Source organism: Saccopteryx bilineata, chromosome 5 (assembly GCF_036850765.1).
Source record: "Saccopteryx bilineata isolate mSacBil1 chromosome 5, mSacBil1_pri_phased_curated, whole genome shotgun sequence".
NCBI lineage: Eukaryota > Metazoa > Chordata > Mammalia > Chiroptera > Emballonuridae > Saccopteryx > Saccopteryx bilineata.
Window position 1 is genome coordinate 140,436,854 of NC_089494.1, and position 16,550 is coordinate 140,453,403.

General features: G+C 42.9%; 1 protein-coding gene across 17 annotated transcripts in view; it reads right to left on the minus strand.

Annotated features, from left to right (window-relative positions):
* KIAA1217 (KIAA1217 ortholog) overlaps window positions 1-16,550 on the minus strand; it is a 623,712-nt gene that overhangs the window by 312,984 nt on the left and 294,178 nt on the right. The window contains exon 1 of one of the 17 annotated variants that reach the window (XM_066233564.1): window positions 12,167-12,304. The exons of 14 other annotated variants lie outside the window; for them this stretch is intronic. Coding sequence is in view for 1 of the 3 variants with exons in the window: in XM_066233562.1 (XP_066089659.1) it covers window positions 140-241 (102 nt within the window). In the remaining 2 variants the exon portion in view is untranslated. Of the gene's footprint in view, window positions 1-139; window positions 357-12,166; window positions 12,305-16,550 lie in introns of those variants that run through there. 2 more of the 17 variants (XM_066233563.1, XM_066233562.1) reach the window with 2 other exon arrangements.

The window sequence follows — 16,550 nt, forward strand, 5'->3', positions numbered from 1 at the left end:
TTGCTCTCAACTGGCAATCAATGAATGGCCAGAGACAGCTCAGTCCAGGTGAGCTGCCTGGGTGGTCAGGAAGGCACCGCAGAGCACAGGAGAGACCCCAAGGAGAGGCGCGAGCCCTCCAACCACCCCGCTTCCGTACCTCGCTCTTGCCTGCTGCACTGCAGGGCCCCTGACAGCAGAAACTCAGGAAGCTGCTTGCCCTTCTTGGCCGTTCTACAAAAGGCGGCGCCGATGGCTCCATGTCCGGACCCCCACACGGACATCAGCAGTCCCTGCCTGGCCCACAGGGGGCCCGACCTTCCCCCTCCACGTTCAGCTCGCCTGCAGCTGGGCCCACCCTTCCCCAGGCCGGCCGGGCACTGTCAGACGGAGGCCCAGGGTGTAAAGTGTGAATCATGATAGAAAATACCGGTTTTTCATTGCTGCGTGAATGCCACTGGGGTGGGGTTTAGGCGAATCCGGATGTGGACGTGTAAATGGAGCCCAAGAATGTGCCTCTTCTCCATGTATCTCACCTGGTCAAATGGGCTTGGCCCACGCACCTCTCATTAAAGAAAATCCAAGTCTACTGGGGTGAGACAAGGCCATCTGAAGTTCATCAGCACACAGTTGGGCAGGTGACATTCACGTGTAGTTTCATATTTAAAAGAGACAGATATTTACTTAAGACATATCAAACTTCGTTTATTGCTCCTCTACCATCACGAGGCAGAAGCCTAAATTGCCAGGAGTCTCAGTGTTAGTGTTTAGTAAAATTGCTTCGCCCTGAAAGGCGGTATGGTCATGGTAAGTTTCATCTGTGGCCAGATCTGCCTCAGATTCCCACTTGGCCAGAAGCTTCTAGGACAACTGAACAAAGACAGGGGCTATGACATCCACCTGCGTGAGAGCCACCCGAAGGGCCTGTCCCCACTTCCCAATGGCACGACCTCTGCACTCATCCCCCTGACCAGTCTCAGACCATCTCCAGAGAAGATGTGCTGGTGTGTGAGGCCCCCCAGAGTTAGAAACCTGGACCCCAGACTTACTCTGGCCCTCAAAACCTAGGAGGCTGACCTAAGTCACACCAGTTTTCTGAGGCTCAGTTTCCTCAACTATAAAATGAGAGAGTGGAATCTTGTCTGCTCGCCTTTCCACCATTTCCATAACTCGCTATGGTTTTTACAAGGAAGCCCAAACTGAACAATGTCCGGCATTAAAGGTGCTGGAGGGGTTGTGGCCTGAGCTAGAAGCTGCCAGGAGTGCCCGCTACTCTGGGTGGGAGCTGGTGGATTCAACTGTTGATACTATCACACCTCATATCGACTACCACACAACAAACGGACAACAACTGGTTTGAAATATAAATTAATGATTTCTTTTTTGAGTTGAGAACACATGAAAAGGCAAAGGTTAGATGTCTCATATCATCACTAGAAAAACCCCAACCCAAAGATGATGGTACCTGTATCCCATGTCAGATATTACTGCATCAGTTTATACCTTTTATTGTGGTTGAGCACAAATATTTTAGTGACCAAAGAGTGGACAATCTGAATACAGGGACCCAATGAAAGTGTTGAGAATTAGGAGGAAAAAACAACAAATAATAATAACAAGGACACAGGATTGAATTTCTGAAAACCAGGCATGAGACCCTGGGTGGGCAAGTCACAGACCCTCAGGAGTCTATAAACTTCCTGCTTTGGAGTCTTCACAGTGTACTATGTGGAGCCCTGGAGTGGCCAAGGGCTCTCTGGGAACAGTCATAGAGATGGATAAAGGGGAGACCAGCTTAGTTAAAGTCCCCCCGCAACCCATCCAAAAGGGACTTTTCCTTAAAATTAGTGTTTGAACAAAAGCTAAAAATACTCTATCGCTCTTCTGCTAAAATCCTTGCACTACATTAAGAAAAAAACCCCAAACTCCTTATCATGGCTTACTAAACTCCCAGCCACCTCTTCAAGGTCACCTGAGTCCTTAAACCAACAAGTCCCCTCCCCGTATTGGGGTCCTGCACTTCATCCTTCACCTTGCTGTGTGTTAAGGGGCTGGCTCATCCGCATGCCACCCTCTTTCCTTCCTACACGCACTCGTCTCAATCTGGAGTCATTGAGTATTTGCTTCTCTGCTGCCTCCTACACTGGATGCTAAGCTCCCCGAAGGCAGCAGCCTTGTCAGCCTCGTGCGCAAGGCTGTACTCCAGCACCAGGCGCTGGACCTGTCCGAACTAGAGACTCAATCAGTGCTGAATGAATGAATGAATGAATGATAGTTCATACTTTCTAAATCCAACGATCATATGTAACTATACCATCTTCAGGCTAATCAAAATTACCTTATTCTCAATTTAATAATTCAAGAAGCAATTTCTCCTTAATTCTCCAAACTACATTCTGAGGCCTTTTCGAATAGGTCGTTTGAAAACCACTGGCTCTAGCCCTATTTGCCCTGAAGTGAGTAACCTTGTACTAGTGAACGAACCCCTTGGCTTTAGAGTCAGTCCTTCCCTATAAAGCTAGAATGTTTTCCGTAGCAGCTGTAAGGACCCTCCTACCTTGAATGACCAATGAATATTTAAGACTCTGGTAGACATTGATTCTTTCTCACAAAATGTTTTGTGAGATGTTTCCATTGTACAGTTGACTTTTGAACAAGATAAGTTTGAACTGTGTGTATCCACTTATACACGATTTTTTTCAATAAAGACCATAAATATGATATATTTTCTCTTCCTTATGATTTCCCTAATAACAGTCTTTTCTCTAGTATACTCTATGATATAAACACAGTACAGAATACACATAACATACAAAACACGTGTTAATCACCTGTTATCAGTAAGGCTCCCAGTCAACAGTAGGCTATTAGTAGTTAAGTTTTGGGGGAGTCAAAAGTTATACATAGGTTTTTTACTGCACAGGAGGTCAGTGCCTCTACTCCTGTGTTGCTCAAAGGTCAACCAGACTTGCTTCCATGTTTCAAGCATCTGCTATGTGCCAGGCACTGCGTTGGGCACTACTCACACTATCCCCTATCTGCAAACCACCTCGCTGCAGAAACAGAAGCTTCCTTAGCTCAAGCGATGTGCCCAGGACCACAAAGAGCAAGTGGTAGAACGCGTTCCTGAAGTCATGTCTGTGCGGCACAAAGGCCGGCTCCTGCCACCGCGCCACAGCCCTGGACAGGAGGCCCACAGAGGGTGGCAGGGCTGGCTGTGGCAGGAGTCAGTGGGTCAGAGACACGGGTGTGAGATGCAGGGAAACTATGGTGCACCTCAGGACCTGTACTCCCTCTTAACGGGGCAGCTGCCCTAACATAAGTTTTAACAAAGGAATTTGAGCCCAGTGTTTCCTGATCATTTGCTTTCTATTCTCATAATGTAAAAAAAAAAAAAATGATTTTTATATAATACTCTGATCCTACAAAGTTTTGGTGGCTTATCAAAATTTGTAGACACCATTGTGCAGGTTGTTCTAAAGAACCTGACCCCACACCTGGTACCTCTGATCTAGGCTTTTCTGGTACATGGAATTTATCTATGAGGATTACCCAGTCTGTCCCTAAAATGCCAGTGAAAACCTTCACATTCACATACAAAGAAACTGGCAATAAATACTGCAATGGGACTGAGTGTATTTTGGGGTTATTATGCAAAATGAGTAAGCAACACTATTTTGTGAATAGAGATCTGTGAACACCAAGCATTCCTTCTCTGGAGTGAGCTCAAGAGGTCTGCTCATGAGTTCAGGTCTGCAGGAAGGCATTTGGACGAGGCACGTGGCTGTCCTCCTGCAATGCCAGGAAGAGGGCAGCTTAATAAGCACATTCCCCACAAGCAGCTCCAGGCCTGACTTCAGAGGCACCGCAAGCAAGGAGCAAAGCCGATGGCTGTTTCAACCTACTCTGCTTCTTCAAGTCCACCCTGCAGGGTGCACGGAATGGTACAAACAAGAGGCACTGGAATAGAGAGCGAGAGGTTACCGAGGCAAGGAGGAAATCATTCCCCAAATGATTAAGTTGCTTGGAAATCCACATTCATAAAATAAACAAGTTTTTCAGTGGGATCAAAATGCCTCAGACTGTGTCAGAATTGCTGGGTTCAGATGCCCCTGTTGCCCCAAAAAAAACAACTCTCTAGAGACTTCTGAACCTCAGTTTCCTTGTTTATATGAATCCACTTGTATGGTTTTATTCAGTGGTGGGATTCACATAATTTAACAACCGGTTCTCTGCCCTAATGACCATTTTAATTATGTAAAAAACAATAATATATCAAAAGGTAGTTTATTATTTCATGCATTTAATACTTAAGAACAAGAAAAGAGGTACACAAAACTAGATTGTTATAAGAAAGTTTTAAAATATTAATAAAAAATATTAAACACCTGAAAAAATCAATAAAACTGTTATTTAAGATATTTTCACATTGCTTCTTTCTTTTTAATTATTTTTATTTATTTATTCATTTTAGAGAAGAGAGACGGGGGGGGGGGTGAGGAGCAGGAAGCATCAACTCCCATATGTGCCTTAACCAGGTAAGCCAGGGTTTTGAGCCAGCAACCTCAGCGTTCCAGGTCGACCCTTGATCCACTGCACCACCACAGGTCAGGCCTATTGCTTCTTGATTGGTGTCGTCACTTGTAGTTTTTTCCATCCATGGATGGAATGAACATTACTACAGGTGCTTAGAATACTCTGTCTCTGTTGTGCTGATGAACATTAAAAAAGAGTAAAGAATGTAAATCTGTGATTCCCACATTGGGCGGCTGCCCAGGTGCCCACCTTAGAGAGAGCCCTGATTACAAGTGCCATTTGAACAACAAGTTCACCGAACTCATAAAAAAATTAGGTATCAGTTCTGCCGAAACAGTGCAAACTGACTGAATCCCACCACTGGTTTTATTAGAGGACTGCAGAGAAAATTTGTGTGAAAGTTTCTGGCATACAGTAAGGAATATTATTTGTGGGCAATCTAGTACTTAACAGCAATGGCTTTAATGCATACAGGGAAATTTTTGTCTTGTATTGTATTGGCACTCATAAAAGCATTTGAGATTTTGATATATCCATCTTAAAGAGCCAGTAATATTTAACATTTCAGGAAGAAAACATTGTATTTACCCTATGACACTGGAAGCTTAGTCTGTTTTTCGAATGATATAAGAAAATGTTCAGTTAGACTTAAAATGACCTGCCACCACCTTGAGACTATAGTAATTATATTCTTTGGAGTAGGATTGCTTAAATCACGGCTTTCCTTATAAATCACAGCCATGACTTCACCCTTTTTTCTATAAGCATAGTTAGTCCTCATTATTTTTTAGACTTACCAACTAAGGTCAATCATGTTTATTCACAAAATAACGCATTCAGATACATTTATTTTATACTTGTCCCCTTTTGCAAATATTTGCAATTTGTGGCAGAATTGAGATACTTGATGAAGTGGAAAAAGATGTATCTGAGGAAAATGTGAAGTTTACAAAGTAGCTATTGAGAAGGAGAAAGGAAGAAACGTCTAATTACAGTGAGAAATATGTACTGATTGGTGCAAAGGAAATGTATCTATAAAATCTACGGCACTTGTGGTTTGAATGCACTCTTTGCATCTGAATTATAAAGGAGTTGGATTTTAAAATCGTGTTTGAAGTTTTACTCAGTGATTCTGAAAAGGTATTGTTTCTTTTCTTTCAAAATGCATCCTATAATTCTATTCTTGACTTGTTTTGCTATTTAAAAAAAAGTCTTTTAAAATGGAAATATTCAGTATAATAAAAGTTTTCTTTTCATTTAGGAAACAAAATCATTGTTACATAGTTACCAAGTTAACATGAAAGCCTAAGTACCCTTCATCCAAAGTGGATCACCGTAACTTGGCAAAGGATGAGGTTTAGTTGTAAACTTAAACTTGAAATGAATGTTTTATACAATGGGTGAGAAGATGTCCTACCTGGGAAGTTGAATTGACTGCTTTTGTTAAAAATTTCAGGCAGCTTAAATATATTTAATCAAAACATATAGAACCTCAAACAGCGTTAATTAGAAAAGGAATCCTGCCTGACCAGGCGGTGGCACAGTGGATGGAGCGTCGAACTGGGATGCCGAGGACCCAGGTTTGAGACCCCGAGGTCGCCAGCTTGAGCAAGGGCTCATCTGGTTTGAGCAAAAAGCTCACCAGCTTGGACCCAGGGTCGCTGCCTCAAGCAAGGGGTTGCTCGGTCTGCTGAAGGCCCGCGGTCAAGGCATGTATGGGAAAGCAATCAATGAACAACTAAGGTGTTACAATGTGCAGCAAAAAACTGGTGATTGATGCTTCTCATCTCTCCGTTCCTGTCTGTCTGTCCCTGTCTATCCCTCTCTCTGACTCTCTCTCTGTCTCTGTAAAAAATAAATTAATTAATTAAAAAAAAAAGAAAGAAAAGGAATCCTGACTGGAATAAACTAGTTTAGGGAAGTTTCCATGCCTGGAAATGAGACACTAATATCACCAGAAGTGATTGCGCCAGTATCGATAGGGGAAAAAGGGACTCTCTTCCTCAAGGGACAGCTGTGTCAGAGCACAAACGTACTTCTGGATCAGTAAGTGAAACAGAGAAAGTCCCTTTTTCAGCTCACTCGGAAACTGCTGGCCTCCCTTGGAAGAGCATATGTTACATTCTAGGACAACTGTTTCTGTTTAACAAGTTTTTGAAGTTTTTTTAAGTAAGAGGAAGAGACAGAGACAGGAAGGGAGAGAGATGAGAAGCGTCAACTTATAGTTGCCACTTTAGTTCATTGATTGCTTCTCGTACTAGTTTTTGAATTTTAAAGTATTACAAACATATGATAAAAATATTAGGTAAGTACTAGAGAAGTCCAGAAATTAAAAACAAAAGCTTTTATCTTCACTAGCTCATTAATCCTCCTCTCCAATTTATTATGCATCATTCTAGAAATTACCAGTGTGTAACTGATGGCAGAAAACGAATATGCTTTTTCATACAAGCAGGATTCAGCCTTTTCAAAATAAAGGGCATCATATTTTCTATACTGTTCTGTAAATTGTATTGCTTATTTAATGTGACTTGGCTATGTGTCCACACCTGCATGTAGGATCTATTTTATATACCATCACAACTACAGTGAACTGGATCATGGGAATGTGCTACAGCATATTCTCAAATATCCACAGTGACAGAATAAATTGGTAAGTCTTTTTGAGAGAAAATTGGGCAGTACCTTTCAACACTAGTAATCCTAGTAAACTAGGAGCAATAGATTAGAAATCTGACATCCAGGAACTTGTCCTTCAGATTCGCTGACATGTGCACAGTTACACAGAAGGTCACTGCAATTGTGTTCATAATGGGGCAAAAAAAGAAACAATTAAAACAGGTCAAGTTAATATGTTATGGGGCCACTACTATAATTCCTCTTGAGACAAAATAGCTTTATATCAGACTGTGTGCTGTTTTCACCATCAAAAGCACAGACGTGCATGCACATGCCCCCACATGCACACACACATACAACACACACGCAGGCACATATGCTCCATAAAGGAGAAATGAAAAATTGTCCTTAATGAGGACATTTACTAGAGTTGCCTTCTTTTTCAGTCTTAAAATTGATACAGGATTCAAATAAAGTTACAGTTAAAAATGAAGAGAACCCATGCAACCTTTCCTTGAGCAAAATTAAAACAAACATTGTCCCTCTGGATCAGTACACACGTACCTAGCTAATGACTACTGTGAACGCATGCATTGACACCCACATGACAGTCTCAGGGGACCTTACAAACATTCTTAGTGTCAAGGACTGAAAATGACCAGTGGTTCTCCTGAGTCTGTTTCCTTGGCCATTACAGAATCTGTGAGGCAGCAGCCGCTTTGCTTCGGGGTGGCAGGTAGGAAGCACAAAGAAAGTCCAATATGAACAGTTTACATGCCACTGGACGGACCAGGCACAACAGCCTGGGATAGGTCTTTGTTCCCTCTTTCTTGTGCAATCCCAGCAGGGCCCAGAGTAGGGCAACCGGGCAGGGTACGCCCACAGCTCTAAGGACAGTCCCACCACCGGGTTTGTGAGGGCCACTGTGATCATCTACCTGCATTTACTAACCTAGAAAACCGTTCATAGGAAACACCATTACCATGTCTGTTGCTTCATCATGAGCAAGTGGACAGGAGTGGGAATGCAGAGGGCTGTGCAGCAGCCCACACCTGGGAAGGAAACCAAGGCGGGGAACGGAGCGCTGGAAGAGGCCACGGAGCCATCGCCCGCCGTTCCTGTGGCCGCTGCACTCACGCCGTCACACGAAGTCAGATGTGCATTCCTTTCTGTGAGACCTCTAGGAAAGGATTCCTCCAGATGTGTAATATTTCGCTTTCACACTTGTCATTCATAAAAGTAAGTAGTTTAAAAGACTTTCTGCTGCCTGTGAGTCTGTTACTTGGTGCAAAAGAAGAGAGCTCCTGCTACCAGGATAAAGCTCATCCTCGTCTCCAAACCTCGTGCCTTCCTGGTCCCTCCCGACTAAGGCTGTCCTAAATTCTACTCTTTCCACCACACCCCAGGGGTCCCAAGGCCTCCAGATGTTCAGATGTCACCATGAATCAAGGAGAATTTTGGTTTTATAGTACATAGATGTAGTAACCTCAGAATCCTGTTGATCTTGATATCACATCTCCAGAAAAACACAAAAATTGTTTTCCCCATATTTTCTCCTATCAGTGGTTACAAGTTCAAAGCAAAAACTGGGAAGTTTACAGAAAGGTCATCATTACTGCACAGCTGCTGAGGAAATCCCACCCTGAGATCCGAAGTGGCCTTATTCATAGCACAGTCAGAAGACCACGCTCCTCAGTTCACAATAAAAACAAGTCCCTAACTCATGTGGCTCGAGGAATTTTGGCTTCCACTCAATTATGGTTTTACCTGCTTAAAGAAAGGCTGGGGGGAGAAAAGGTGACACCGAGGCTGCTGGCGGGTGGAGAGAAGCACCTCTCTCATCCCCCTGCCCCTCCGTCAGAGGCCTCACATCTGAAGACAAGTGCAACATAATCTGCATGACACCATTTCCCAAGATGACTTTTTAAAAATAGATTTTTGCCAACTACTTGCCATCAGTTTCTGAACAAGAGTGTTTCCAACCCTGTTAAATTAATGAATGCAATGACGAGGCCCAGGTTGTGAATGACTTCTAGAAAGAGCCCCCTCCCACTCAGAGGAACTCGGCACCAGGGCCTGGCCAGGAGAAAGAGCTCATTCCAGTTCCTGAACAGGGAGTCTGTGTCCGTCATTCGGAAGAAATCATGTCCATGGAAATCCTCAAGTTTTTCAAGAGAAAAATGTAATTCGAGACCACTAATTCCATTACTCAAAGGCTTTTTAAATGTTGATGCTAACATTTTACTTGGCGAATGAATAGACCTCCGTATAATCTTCAATGGGAAATCTGTGCTACTAGCACGTAACATAACAGAGGCAGGACTTAAACCCTGACAGCCTGGCCCTTGGATCACTGTGTGCCCAGCACTTTTGACTCAACAGACCTTCACTGAACACTGCTAGGCACAACACAGACTTCTAGATGCAATCACCACTTAGTAATCAACAGACAATTTCTGAACAATACAACAACTAAGTGTAATTAAAACGCTAATGGACTAAAACAGGGTCTGTAGGTAAAAAAAAATGTGTTAAGAATATTCATCAGCGATTCTGAACCTATTTGGAATTTTAGCACCCTTTGGCTGTTTGATTTCATGACATCTTTCTACTTTAAACTTGCTACTTTGTGGTTCATATTTGGAATAGAAACTTTGAATAAAATAAATATTTGCTTTCAAACTCAGAGATTTTGCCCTTGAGATAACCAGTGCTTTCCAATGCCCCAAACCAGTGTTGAGAACTGGAGTCCCCAACCCAGCTTGATGTCATTCATATCACCATATTGAATTAACACAGTATCCAGGACAGAACAAATCCAGCCTCAGCAGCTCAGGTTATCAGAATGCCTTTAGAATCCCCTTCAATGGGCCTACCCACTCCTCCTGCTGAGAGCCTTCTGCCAGGAGTGTGGATTATGAACAATTCTGAAAAGTCTGATATGGAAAACTTGGAAAAATTGGGAAGGTCATCAGGAAAATCCTGGAACTAATAGAGTGCTTTTCTCTGGCTAGAAACACTGCTGCTAAAAATAACACACAATGGAAAACATATTTGTCTCTTACATACAATGAATGAAGAATATAACTACGGGCTGTTCCGGTCTGGGATGCCGATGGCGGGGAGGTGCCAAGGTCTTGAATACAGAGAAAAGACAGCGTGTCCAACCCCTCGCTTCCTGCGGCCCAGCCCTGGGTGAGTCGCTTTCCTGCTCAGGATACCTGTAAACAGGTAAATGGATGACTCTTCTTGCAGGACCAAGAAACATCGGAGGCAGACGAGTTAAAATAGCATGTCTGTGAAATAACTTGAGCTCCTATCAATAGGTGCCAGCAGAAAGTAAATTAATCCCACTTCTAAAGCCTACCTAGAGAAAGTGTCACAGACATAATTAATGTAAAACCATCAACACCCTAGCTCCTTTGACACATTTAACATTTTGTATTTTAATTAATTTATAGAAATAATCGTTGCTGCTGGGAGCTATTTCAGTAACACGTTGATTATTTTTTTCTAGATCTCCTTAAATGAGAAAAAATAGCAGGAGGTGTAGGAGGACAGTGTATTGGGCTGTATATTTCAGTATCTCTGAGCCACAGTTTCTGCATTTGTAAAAGAGGAATACAAAGATTCTGCTACTCTTACTGGAATGGTCAGAAAAGAATATGAAAGCACTTCACAAACAGCCCGGTACCACACGTGTAGTAAATAAAAACAATCGCTAGCCTGTGAGGCATGAATGCTGAGCCCTGAGCCACACAGTAAGTCATTTTGTCCTCACATCACCATCATCACTCCTGTTTTATCAGGAGAAAACTGAGTCTGAAAGATATTAATTTACTTCCCTAAGTTACTCAGGTTGTAGTGGTGAAGCCAGGATTTAAAACCCAGGCATTCTGATGTGAGAGGGACAGCTCTTTGTCACTCAACTTGTTCAGCCATCACTGTGGTAACACAACAATCTAAGATGAGTATCAGTTAACCCACATTATCTGACTACAAATTTCAGGAGGTTCGCCTTCTCACATATTAGAAAGTTGTAAAAATATCTGGATGTCTGCCCATTTGCTCCTAAATAGTTTGTTTCAAAAGCCCAAATTCCCATTTCATAGGTATCTGTGACTGCTTTTTTAATCTATGCTTCAACCTTACCCAGCGTTTATGAAAGAAGCAAATATGCTTTTCATTTCTTTTTAAGGTCAGTGGGCCTCACTGCTCACATCACAGCCTGATGTCCCCAAACTAACCCCTTTAAGTCAACTTTGCAGGTGTACAGCTACCTTTAGTGGTTTTTATCAATCCATATCTCTGGCAAGACTGTTTACTCAGTCTTACTAGTAACCGATGCAAACAGAAAGCCATTCCTACCACCAAAGTGAGGTTCCTTTCTAAAGCAATGCTTCAAAAACCACCTTTATCAACCACTGCCCCACCCTAGAAACGTTATCTGCTTTCTTAGAATTTATTAGAACACCTTCCCTTAAGTCCAAAAACTGATTGTCTTGAACAGGATATTTTTCTAGTATCATAAAATGCCCCTCTGAGAAAAGTACACAGACAGACAGACACACCAAAAATGCAGCGGTCATAAACCTGTTTTCATTATACTCCATGTGTTTTATCTTTAGCATCTTAGAACTTAAAAACAAAGAAAATACATGGAGTCCCAATTCAGATCTGTTCTAAGAGTTTTATAAAAAACAACATTTGGGAATAATCCACAAATACATATAGTACCTGAGGTCTCAGCTCGTCCGTCTAACCTTTGTCTACGGCACTTTGTAGCACTATGCACAAAGCATGACCAGTGTAACGCATGATGCGCTGCTTGTTTTTCAGCTGTGTTCAAAAATCTCAGTTCATTCAATTAAAAAAAAAAAGTCCTGAAAGAAACAGCCCTGAAGCTCAAACAGTCCGTGTGGGAAACTGCTTATTGATTCCGTTCTTCCTGCCAAGGGAACAATGCGGAAACAGACCTCAATGTTCCCAACAATTTTTGGCAATAACTCAGAAAAAAAAAATGCATATTTACCTGTATTGAGAGCTCCACAGGTGAGGCAGCAGTTAAGTAGAAAATCTAATTCTTCTTTTGGAAGTTTCGTCTCTAATGGGCTCCAGGGTCATCCTTCTGAGCTGTCAGGTAAACCCCCCCCATGTCTCTACTGTTTTCCTTTGGCCGTTTTTACCAGTGAAACTCTTGTTATTTGCATAAAACCTACTTCTAGCCTATAGGACTTTTTGAGTAGCTACTTGTTAAATTGGCTGTCTTGACATGCTCTTTCAAGCATGACATCATAAATCTCCATGGAAACCCTAACCCCACCAGTCGACCTGCCAACGTTACCTGTCAGTCGAAGGCTTAAACAATCGCCTGAAATTGTTCATTAATGAAACCTTTTTAGGGGCTTTGGATCTCTGCACAGTATAATTTGTGCTGTCGGCAAAAACTCAGCCAAGAACTATGGCTTCATTTTCAAAGCCCGAGCTGTTTTGTAGGAAACAATGATCAAAATTATAGGCATTCGTTAATCTGCCCCTCCCTGTCTAACAATGCACTGAACCGGCTGGAGAAAACCTACAGTGGCACACGGGCCTCTCTCTGAAGGATAAAGTTTCGTTGGTAGGTTTTGAAAAACCTTCAATCAATACTTCTAAGGCTTTCTTTCCACTCTGCTCCCCAGCAACCCCTTCCTACTTTTTACCAGTAAAACTTGCAAAACAGGTTCCTTGCTGAAATGTGTGTGTGTATGTGTCTGTGTGTGCATTTTCTCTTGGCCTCTGGCTTACAGAAGTAGTGGGAGAAGGTATGGAGAATTTTTTAACTCTTTCCTCACACACATCTTTGGTATGTTTGTCCTGGCTTGCATAAATTACCAGAATAACATCGAAATCAGTGTTCTTGGCTCTTTTGGGGAAATGGTCAATAGGCTCTAAGATATTTAATCCTTCATTCACTTTTCACTATCCCAAATGTTACAGAATCCCTGATGTCTGCATAAAACTTTGGACAAACGTCTGCTAAATTTGTGCCCAGGCCCCGTTGGTGACATTGGGCTCAGGCTTCCTCTTACTTCTAAATTACTGCAGATACTCCCAAGTCCACCATAGCTGACCTGGAGGTACCAGAAAGGTTTGAATGGAACTTGCTCCAAACGTATGAGAGTTTATAATGATGTTATCAAATGGCTGTCAAGAACGGCAGTTCTCCAGTGGGACTGAGCAGAGTGCAGGGAGCGGGGAGGCACCTAAGGGCAGCGTCCAGCAGCATCTGCTGCAACACAGCAGGTCTGGAAGCTGCTCTCACCTGCCACAGATCTGCCGCAGCCTGTAACGAGCTTGGCAGCATCTGTCCTCAAAGGTCAGAGAGCAGAGATAAACACACCTCTACACTTCGCTGAGCCTGCCCACGTGTGTGCAGAGAGAGTAATCCTAGGTAAAAACTCAGAATGGCTCTTTGCAGGGATGGAATTGTAAATGCTTCAGATCCCCTCCTCTGACTGTTCTGGGAGTTTTGCATTGCCATAGTTTGCAGTCAACAGCCGGGATATTCTGTTCCAAAGGAACCAAGAACTAGCCCAGTTTAATATGGCAGCCTCAAGTTGAACTCCTCAGAGGCAAGACTATCGTCAGAGATTCCATTACTGCCTCTGTGAGATGAAAATACATCCAGATGAAGCCCACGCTTGTGCTATACCCAGCAGGGCACAAACACAACGTGAAACAAACATAAAATAAGGTTTAACCAAATCTAGACTTTATTCGGTGAAAGCCGCAAGTGGGGTCCTGCACAATTCAATTACAGTTATTCCTCAAAGTTCTGTCAGAGAGAGGAGCCAGCAAAAGCTGATTCAGTAGTCAGGGTGGTTATCAATTATGCCGTCTCCCCTCTGGGTTATTTAGAAAGCTACAGTATCTCAGGTTTTACTTGCTGAGTTCAAGCTTGGGAAAGAGAATAAGAGTCAGAATTTGAATGTCATGTAAATGGAGATAGTCACAGAAATAACTCAGAGGTGACAGCAACTTAATTAACCCATTCTTCCACAGGCAGGCAGAGCAACACCATCTAAGCAAGGACCACATATGGGGGCTTAAAGGTGACAGGTCCAGTAATGATTTTTCCTAAATTCCCTAAATTAAATTATCAAGTAGGACTAAGCTTCAATAGCACTGTGATGTCCCCAACATCAGCAACTGAGCACCACAACCAATGTCAGAGCGCAATACATGCATGTATATGGAGTACTTTATTTCTAATTTTTTTTTTTTGTATTTTTCTGAAGCTGGAAACGGGGAGAGACAGTCAGACAGACTCCTGCATGCGCCCGACCGGGATCCACCTGGCACGCCCACCAGGGGGCAACGCTCTGCCCACCAGGGGGCGATACTCTGCCCCTCCGGGGCGTCGCTCTGTTGCAACCAGAGCCACTCTAGCACCTGGGGCAGAGGCCAAGGAGCCATCCCCAGCGCCCGGGCCATCCTTGCTCCAGTGGAGCCTTGGCTGTGGGAGGGGAAGAGAGAGACAGAGAGGAAGGAGGGGGTGTGGAGAAGCAGATGGGCGCTTCTCCTGTGTGCCCTGGCCGGGAATCGAACCCAGGACTTCTGCACGCCAGGCTGACGCTCTACCACTGAGCCAACCGGCCAGGGCCTATTTCTAAATTTATCAACATCAGAGCTACCTCCTTGACTTGAATAGTAAACAAGTCATTCTCTTGAATTTGTTTCATCAAACCTATTTTATAACAGACATAGAAAACGGATCACTGAAAAAACCCATGAAAATATAAGAACAGAACAATTGGTGAAAGAAGTAGGAGTTAATCTACTTTTTGTTTCTTAAAGAAACATGAGTTAGAAGTTGTCAGAGAGACCTGATGTGTGGTGGCACAGTGGCTAAAGCGTGGACCTGGAACACTGAGGTCGCTGGTTCAAAACTCTGGACTTGCCTGGTCAAGGCACATACAGGAGTTGATGCTTCCTGCTCCTCACCTTCTCCTCTCTCTCGCTCTCTCTCTAAAAATGAATAAATAAAATCTAAAAAAATAAATTTAAAAAAGTTGTCAGAGAGAAAACAAATACTTAGTCGAAAAAAAGCAATACTTTTACTTTTTTTTTTCTTTTTACAGGACAGAGAGAGTCAGAGAGAGGGATAGACAGACAGGAACGGAGATAGACGGGAAGCATCAATCATTAGTTTTTCGTTGCGACACCTTAGTTGTTCATTGATTGCTTTCTCATATGTGCCTTGACCATGGGCCTTCAGCAGACCGAGTAACCCCTTGTTTGAGCCAGTGACCTTGGGTCCAATCAAGCCAGTGAGCTTTTTGCTCAAGCTAGATGAGCCCGCACTCAAGCTGGCGACCTTGGGGTCTTGAACCTGGGTCTTTCTGCATCCCAGTCCGACGCTCTATCCACTGCGCCATCACCTGGTCAGGCACAAAAAAATTTTTTTTTAAGATTTTATTTATTGATTTTAGAGAGAGGATAGAGAGAGAGAAAGGGGAGAAGTGGGAAGCATCAACTCACAGTTGCTTCTTGTATGTGCCTTGACCAGGCAAGCCTAGGGTTTCAAACTGGTGACCTCAGAGTTCCAGGTCAACATTTTATCCACTGTACCACCACAGGTCAGGCAAAAAAGCAATATTTTTATAATTAAAATAAACAATTATTATTTTATTTAGGCCTCACAACAGAAGTAAGATGTAAGAACATTTACTATCCCCCATGTCACACAGAGGGAGAGAGGGAGCCTCAGAGAAGTTAGGTCACTTCAGTAAGTTTACATGGCTACTGAATCCAGGCAGACCCAAGATTTAAACCCAAAACACATGTGCTTCACCAGTAAGCACTGTGATTTCCCTGTTTAAAAAAAGTGCTTGTTACTGGAAATACTAAAATCTTAACTAAGCCATGCTGGAAGGATTTATATAGTAAACTAACCTGGAACACATTAGGTTTCAATGGGTAAACAGAGACCTTCTGCAGATCCTCCCAGAAATATCAAGTCAACAGAAGGGATGGGGCCATGAACAGTCCAGACGGGTACGGTCTATCAGCACAGCAGCAACAGAACAGTAGCATTTACTTAGCTTTAAGCTGTATAGAGACCTGTATGGACTATATAGGGTAGGATCAATATATATATTATAACTCATAACCCCAAACAGACCACTAAGATGCACTAATGAAACAGAGACACTCAAGAAATGTCAGGTCTAAAGAAAAAAAAACCTGACTAACAGTAAAAAGGAAAAAAAAGTATACATATTGTATGTCAAGAACACACTTTAAGTACACCAAAAGAATGGGACACCTGGATTTCTGAGTAAAGTAATAGAGACCAACCGTGGTAATTAATTGTCTAATGCTAAGTCCTTGAACTCTGGCTCTGTTTTTGTTTGTAGTTGTTGTTCCCGTTA